This window comes from Protobothrops mucrosquamatus, unplaced genomic scaffold, assembly GCF_001527695.2.
Source record: "Protobothrops mucrosquamatus isolate PMUCROS unplaced genomic scaffold, P.Mucros_1.0 scaffold633, whole genome shotgun sequence".
Lineage (NCBI taxonomy): Eukaryota > Metazoa > Chordata > Lepidosauria > Squamata > Viperidae > Protobothrops > Protobothrops mucrosquamatus.
The window spans coordinates 1-8,446 of record NW_015386925.1 but is presented as its reverse complement, the minus strand read 5'-3'; the positions used below and the strand labels follow the sequence as shown (position 1 = coordinate 8,446).

The window sequence follows — 8,446 nt, the reverse complement described above, 5'->3', positions numbered from 1 at the left end:
TCCACATATTCAGCTAAACCTTGGAAAGCAGTTGTCACATTCATACGAAAGCCCTCGTGTTTCTGTAATAGTTCTTGTTGTTGTTGTATTACTTGATCAAAGTTATTTTCCATTTTAACATTCATCTTTTGTACCATCTCTGTCAAATGCTTAATACCTTCAGTCATTAAATCCTGTAATTCTTTACCAGAGGGCGGTGGAGGTGAAGAAGATGGCGGGGGTGGCGGGTGGGAAACCGGCTTAGAAGTTGGTTGAGGCGACTGAGAAGTCGGAGATGTAATTGACTTTAAAGTTGCGGGCGCCACTCTTCTCAAAGCCATATTGACAATTTGAAATTTCAATCAATATAAAAGTCTTTTAAACAACTAATCCACAATGAATAGTAGAATTGCTAAAAGTAGCAAAAGTTCCAGACCGGAAATACGAATCACTTTCACTTCTTCTTGCTAAAAAGTATCATTCCATCGCCATTTTAAATTCACTTTCACTCAATCCACCCCACATATAGGGAAGATCAGAATATCCAAAGTTAGAGTAAAATCCAAAATAGGAAACAAACTTCCAGGGTCGGTTTGTCTGCATATATAACTCACAGTTCAATTTAAGTTGCAGTGGTGGCGGCGGCTTCTAGCTTCGCCGAAGCGAAGGCGTCCTGGATCGCAGAGAATCCTCGGGGCTCCGGAGGAGTTCTAACCTACATCGTCCACATAGGACGACTTGGGAACTCAACTCCTACCCCGGGCGGCTCACCGATCCCCTTATGCCCGGGGGAAAGGTATCAAGCCGTTTGACAGCTGATGCTTGCTGTCAAAACGGCTTTTACACGAAAACAGGCGGGAGGCAGCTGTCGGCTGCGTCCGACGAGGTCGCCTGCACACCGGAAGTCCCCTAGTTATTGAAGTCTTGATTCCAGGATTTTTAGTGAAAATGATGTCCAATTCCGAGCTGAGGTTGCATAAGAATAATACTAGACACGCTGCTTGAAAAGGTGGCTGTTTATTAGAGAGCATTAAAACTGCACCCAAAGTAGCTACATTTTGGGGGTTTGAGGTTGGTAATATTTATAGAAAATATAAATATAAATGTGAGGTGTGTGAATGTGCCCTTTGAAATGTTTATTCTGGTGGAGATGCAGCTCTGGTGAACAGATCTTCCTCCCTTTTGTGTGTGTTGATTTTGGGGCACCACGTTTGTGTGTTCAGGAAAGATGTTTAAGCTGATCATTAAATTAGAATAATTAATCAATGGGATGGCTTGCCTTCAGAAGTTGTAGGTGCTCCATTACTGAAGATTTTAAAGAAGAGATTGGACAACCATTCATCTGAATTGCTATAGAATCTTCTGCTTGAACAGGAGGTTGGGCTAGAAGACCTCCAAGGTCCCTTCCAACTCTGTTATTCTGTTAAAATATATTGTATGGTCTTTGTTTACAACATAGTTTCTTCTGGTTTTGGCTGCTTCCAGATCATCTTGATGATTAAAAGGAGTTCACAAGGAGTGCAGGAATAATTATTTCTGAACTGAATTTTATTTCAACAAAGGGATTCCCAGAAGAGCTGGAGAAATCCCCCTTAGGATTCTCAGGTAAGAGGGCTTCTTAAACCCTGGACAGTCTCTGCTTTAAAATAGTGGCTGCACATAGTGAAAGGACTGATTCCATATATCTCAAGGCAACTGATTCTCCAGAACTTCTCTGTCTTAGTTCTAGCAGAAATTTAAGCCAATTATGAGCAGTTAATAATGGCCTGGTGCTTTTGCCAGAAGCTTTAAGAACATATATAACATAACTTTCTATTTAGCTTGCAAATCTCTTTCAGGGATTTGATTTAATTTCCCTTTACAAACAGTGGTTTCAAAAGAGGGGAGAAATGTTTCTTGAAATCTTCAGAGGCTCACTAAGAACCCACAAAATGAACCCCACCCTCCTTCAAGTACCAAACATCTCTCTCACTTCCCTGTTGCTGCATCTAAGAATTAGTTGCTAATGATGCAGTGCCAATATAAACTGAGGATGATCCATAAATGCCACAACAATCTTTTACATGTCTATTGTTTGCTAAAATAAAAACATGAAGAGGAATTTCAGGCAATCAAACGCAATCAAGAGGAATTGCATATAATCAAATTAAAGCATGGAGCAGAGAGAAAAATTTGCTTCAAGAGTATGATACATGCTATTACAATTCTATAATAGCAGGGTTTTTTTTTAAAAAAAGGCTCAAATCTTAATGCCACCTATTTTGCCCTGGAAACAGCTTTTTAATCAGATCAGATTCTCTGTCCATTGAACCACTGTGATGTCTTCCTGGAATAACAGCAGGTCTCAGGATCTTGAGCAAAGAGGGATCTTTCCAGTCATCCTATTATCTCCTTTTAGCAGACAATGCCACTTAAATTAGGGAGCGGGGTTTTTTTTTTCCTTTTAGGGTTTCCTCAAGGCAATCACAAGACAGCTTGGACTTTCTGGATCTCTGCTATAGTCACTCAGTAACAGCACAGGATTCACACAAGCCCTTTGAATAATAACACACTACCTTGCAATCCAGGCATACCAGGTCGGCCAGGTTCACCTTCTATTCCTTCATTGCCTTGATCCCCTTTGGGTCCTGGTGGCCCTAGAATGTGAAAAAAAAAGTATTGGTGTATGGCGTCATGTTATAACTGTCAAAGTTTAGCAAAGAAACCATCAGCTGTATTTGGGATTCTCAGGGGCAATCAGACTCATGAATCTCAGCTGAAGGTCCTACCAGCTAAGTACCAGGGCCTCTTATCATCTGCAATATTTTAATGGTTCTGTCATCTGGAGCAACCAGTCAGTTTCCTGTCCAAAGTTAATCCATTTCAATCACATTCTATCAAGTTTTAGTCCCAAAGCATTCTTCTCTTTTTAGAACTTGACCCTCTCCCTGATGATTTTGTCTACATTCCCATCCCTAGCCCCTGTGATCCTTTTTTTTTATGCTCTGGAATTTAGCCTGTGAAGTAAATAAATATACAGTGCAGAAGATGTCACATTTTAGGAGGCTAAAACAACACTTAGTTTAAGGCAGAGTGGGGAATGATGGCCCCTTTATGACTTGTGGACTTCAACTCCCAGAATTCCTGAGCCAGCATGCTGGCTCAGGAATTCTGGGAGTTGAAGTCCACAAGTCATAAAAGGGCCATTGTTCCCCAACCCTGGTTTAAGGGTCAGAATCATATATTCAGAAATATATATTTAGCAGCCTGAGGCAGGGGAGGGATAAGGTGCAGGGTCTAGTCATTCAGGGAAACAAGAAGAGGGTGGGAAACTCCAAGAACAGCAGACCAAATCTGACAGACTGATCTCTGTATTCCAATAGCACCATGGAGCAGGCAGTACTAGTCATCTAATTCACAGGGCCAATCATTTTGCTCCATGACATGGACAATCCTCAGCCAGAGCAACTTATTTCTGGTGTCAAGATACTGTCTAAGTTCCTGCTTGTATTTAAGCATTCATTCTCTTTTGCTTTCTCTTTTTGTAGCATTTCTACCCTGCCACAATCTAGGCTAGTCACAGTAATGAAAACACGAAAAGCTAAACCAATATAAAACCATAACATCATCAATCTATAGAGCATAATCAGTGTAAAAGTTTGACATCAGAGTTCTCAGAACACCATAGATAGCATTACCACTCTTGTCAGCAACGGAAAAGAATGGTTTGTTACCAGATTCTTAAATGACAGAAAAGAGAGGGATCTTACTCTTTCATTCCAAAGAGTTATGACAGCCATGGAAAAGTCTTGTTTCTGTGTTCCTGTTTCAACACCATCTGGGGAGGTGGAATTAGAAGCATACTCTCCCAATCAGAGTGCACAAAATAGGAAAATTTCACTCAGAGCAGAGATTTCTACAAGAACTGTAAATCTGAGCCCTAGAAGGTTTTATAGATAGTCCTTAACTTACAATCACAGTTGGGACTGGAACCTCCACTGCTAAGCAATGAGGTCATTAAGTGAATTGCACCCAATGTTATGACCTTTTTTGCTGTGTTAAGCAAATTCATCTTTGGGCATTGACTTCGCTTATTGGAAGCTAGCTGGGAAGGTTGCAAATGGCAATCATGTGACATAGCAACTGTCAAAAATACATGCCAGTTGGCAAGCACCCTAATTTTTATCATGTGACCTCAGGGATGCTACAATAGTCATAAGTTCACGGATGAGTCAAAAGTCACATTTTCAAACTTATCGTACTTTCAAACGGTCATTAAATGAATGGTTGTAAATTGAGAAGTACCTATATAGGTAATGTCTAGCATGTTGACAGGTATCTGGAAATTTACTGGAAACCAATGCAGCTCTTAAAGAATAGGTGTCATTCTGGTAAACAGTCTGACCCACTATCTGTTTGTAGTTTCTAAATCATATTCATAGGCAGCTCCAAGTAGAGTACTTACCATTATCCTGTAAACCAGGGGTAGGCAACCTTGGCTCTTTTATGACTCGTGGACTTCAACTCCCAGAATTCCTGAGCCAGCCATGAAGTCCACGAGTCATAAAAGAGCCAAGGTTGCCTACCCCTGCTGTAAACCATCAGCAAGATGAGCACAACTGAGTGATTGTTGTGAGGAAATATGCATTTAGTGCATTTAAAATGATAGCCAGCTTTCTGTAGCTCTACTGAATTCATCTTTCTGAAACCTACTCCTCTTTGAAATAGGAAGCTAGCAAATGGGGAAATGTTATGATGGGATTGTTCTCCACTAAAAAACAGGGTCACAATCTACGTCCAGAACAGTCAATACAGAGAAAAGGCAATAGCACTTAGACTTCTATACTGCTTCACAGTGCTTTACAGCCCTCTCTGAGGGGTTTACAGAGTCAGAATATTGTCCCCAACAATCTGGGTCCTCGTTTTACCAACCTCGGAAGGATGGAAGGCTCAGTCAACCTTGAGCCGCTCAGGATTGAACTCCTGGCTATGGGCAGAGTTAGCTTGCAATATTGCATTCTAACCACTGAGCCACCATCACTACCATTTATCTATGGTAGTTATGTCCTTTCTTTTTACAATACTGTTCATCATATATTAGGAGTGCGCCACAGTTTGGGGTTCTTTCCATATCAAAATAATGAAAAAATATGCCATTAAGGTTTGGCAATCACACTGTCAGCCAAAGGCTGCAGAAGAGCAATTTGTTACCACATAGAGCTCTAGGGCTGCAATTGGCCACTCTTGCTGTAAACCAATTTAAACAGGGCCATCTGTTAAATGATTGTTGTTGTTGATTTTAACAAAGCACAGGATGTGGAACTTGGATTAGGGTTTTGGTGTGAGGGGAAAGGATTAACAGTTTTTGTCGTGCTATTTACATTATGTAAACTCATTTGCCCAACTTGCTGTTTGCCTAGATGATTGATTGACAGACAAACAGCAAAATTTCAGGTTCTACCTCTGTGTTTTGATACAAAGAAACAATGCACTTTCTTGGGAAATATAAAAACTGTCAGTTTCAACAAGATCACTGAAAAGTTGACTTGCTCAAAAGCAAACAAAACAAGAAAAACAACAGGACTCAATAGCTGTTTACTATGCATGTGTGTGATATCTCCTATATGTATTCAATTTTTAAAAAATTGAATGGGAATTGATAAAATAGAATGGTTTTTTACAATGTAGTATCCACCAGGAATCGTAGATAACAGTCAAATTGTTAGGGATTCTAAATATTGTAGTCTAGCATACTAAGAGGGTGAAAATATATGGAAAGTTCAAGAGGAGATTTTAAGAATGCTTGAAAATTTTAATTCTTTATGACTAATGATTAAAATGATTTGTTAGCTCCTGGACTATTGTGAAATTTGTAATGTAATTTTCCTTCCAATTCTGTGCTTCTCTAGATTTTTAGGTGCAGTTTTCACTTTCAAAATTTTACCAAAACTTTTTTAAAAGCCATATTTGAAGAAAAAATAATCCATAAATGAATGATTTGGGTGAAATACATTTATAAAAACATACTGTGACAGGAAATCCATTTTGATATATATTTGTGTATTTTTGTGCATTTCAAAATATTGCACTGTAGTCTGGAAATTAGATTAAGTGGATTTATGGGTAACATGTGTGAAATTGACACCATCTGGAAATAGCCCTAAAAATATGATGGAGACAGAATGAATGATCATGTGTGAAGCTGACAGAATGATTTATCCCTAAGCAATTAATGCCAATTCAAAACCCAAAGTCAACTTCTTGGTCAAAATCATATTATGCAACATTGGCCATTGGGAAGAAAGTGAGGGGAAAACGTATTACACATAACAAACAGACCATTTGATGGATTTAACTGTTCAATCAAATTGCTAGTATTTCAAGCATAACTTAATTTAGAATTTGATCAGCATCTGAATCCATGGACCAGGACAACAATACTAGAACTATTTTGTCAAATATCCATAATTACATTTTGTTCTAGAAAAAAAGACCAAACACATGAAGTCTTGCCACTAGGTGGCAAAGTTCCCGAGAGCATGAAGCTAGTTGCAAAGGAAGCATTTCTCCCTTTAATTTTTCTTGTAAACTGAAACAGAATTTCTCTGTTCAGAACCACTGGTCATATAGGCAATATGGAGGGGGGGGGAATCTCTTTGTCACATAATAATGTCACAATCAGAAATGATTGGGAACAATACTTTTAATATGAATATATTTTCTTGATGGCACCTCATAGCTAATTATCAGCTACCCAATGATGTCAAAAATCCAAACAAGAATTTTAAAAAATGCTTTTTGTCCTCACATTGACTTATTCAGTGTTCTCACCTTATTTTCCCTTGTCCCTGATTTTAAGAAATGTTGCTCCCATAGTTACAAGATATTGATTGATTAATGTATACAACGTATATGTGGCCAACTACCAGTAACTCTGGAAGCCTTAAAATTAAAAGTTCAAAAATTACAAAACATAAAAAAGAATCATGAGCAGTCCCAGAAACAATATACAACCAAAGAAAATGCAAACACAGGGGTAAATTTTCATTCTGCCCCCAAACATGGGAGAATGGCTAGAACAGGGGTGTCAAACTGGTGGCCCGCCCGCAGGCCGGATGCGTCTTGCTCAGGCTATGCCCACCCCAGTTCTGCAAAGACAAAAAATGTCACGATACGTCAAGATACTTGATGTGATGCAATCGAGTTTGACACCCGTGGGCTAGAATGTTACCAGGGGAGAGCCATATGGATCTCGGGAGGGGGGATATAATTCCAGATTAAGTTAATTAATAATACATATATTATGCAGAGGATGAGACTTCACTTTAAACCTCTATGATATGGTCCATGATTAACTTGGAATGGTCAAAACATATTTTATTATAAAAAATGTATATGCTACATTTCTAATGTGCTGGAGCTTAGCAACAGCAATAGCACATAGACTTATGTACTGCTCCATAGTACTTTACAGCACTCTCTGAGTGGTTTAAGAGTCAGCATTTTGTCCCTAACAATCTGGATCCTCATTGTATTGATCTCAGAAGGATGGAAGGCTGAATCAACCTTAAGTGGTCAGCATCAAACTCCTGGCAGTCAGCAGAGTTAGCCTACAATACTGCATTCTAATCAGTACACCACCATGGCTCATGTATTATGTACAAATATTAGCTGAATGCATTCTATGTAGTTTTACTATTATGTTCTAAGCTACATATGCATATAGCTACTAAGTTCTCACAGGTTCCAAGTGGGCTTACAGAATGCCACAATAAAGTTAAAGACATCCAACACATAAACACCACCAATGTATCATGACAGTACCAACCAAATAGGGCAGGCTAAATCTCCACATTCCCAAAGGCATTCCTAAAGGTTGAGGTCTTTGTGGCCCTTCAGAAGCCCATTCAACTAGAATACGACAAAATAATGAGAAATAGCTGTTCCAAAGAAGGGAGCCATCACTGAGAAGACTCACCCACATGATCCCTATAGATGACATCTCTTCAAATAAGAGACCCTCAGGAAGCCCATTCTTTCTAATCTCACTGGGCAGGCAGATTCTATCCAGAGAAGATGGTCACATAGGTATTTAGGTCTTGAGTCATGAAGTGCCCTCAATATGACAACTAGCACCTTGAATTACACCTGAATCCAAGAGGCAGTTACATTTGCTCAACTCCTTACCTCGTATCACTGAGATATCCTTCAAAGCAATGGAGTGCTCCCAATCCTTGAGCCTCAGATCCTCAGTCACATTGTTCAGAATGGCCAGCTCATGTTTGAGCTGCTGTTCCATGGCGATGTGGACAAAGCGCATCTGCCGAGCATCTTCTGAGGCATTGCTGATGAGGACTTGCAGGTCCTGGATACGGGTATGGTGGATTCCCACGTCATAAGACAGAGTCCGGTTCATGCTACCCACCTGCCCACCTACCTCTGTCAGTTGGTCATTCAAGCTCTCCACTTGAGACGCCAGCTTAGAGAG

The 8,446-nt window shown here is 39.7% G+C and overlaps 1 protein-coding gene across 1 annotated transcript in view; it reads right to left on the bottom strand.

Moving 5' to 3' along the window:
* The window catches only part of SCARA5 (scavenger receptor class A member 5), a gene marked incomplete at its 5' end in the record, with an annotated part of 44,766 nt that extends 36,323 nt beyond the window's left edge, over positions 1 to 8,443 (bottom strand). The window contains 2 exons of the mRNA XM_015817742.1: positions 2,535 to 2,615; positions 8,146 to 8,443. Of these exons, the coding sequence (XP_015673228.1) occupies positions 2,535 to 2,615; positions 8,146 to 8,443 (379 nt within the window). The remainder of the gene's footprint in view (positions 1 to 2,534; positions 2,616 to 8,145) is intronic.
* Between the last annotated feature and the right edge of the window lie 3 nt (positions 8,444 to 8,446).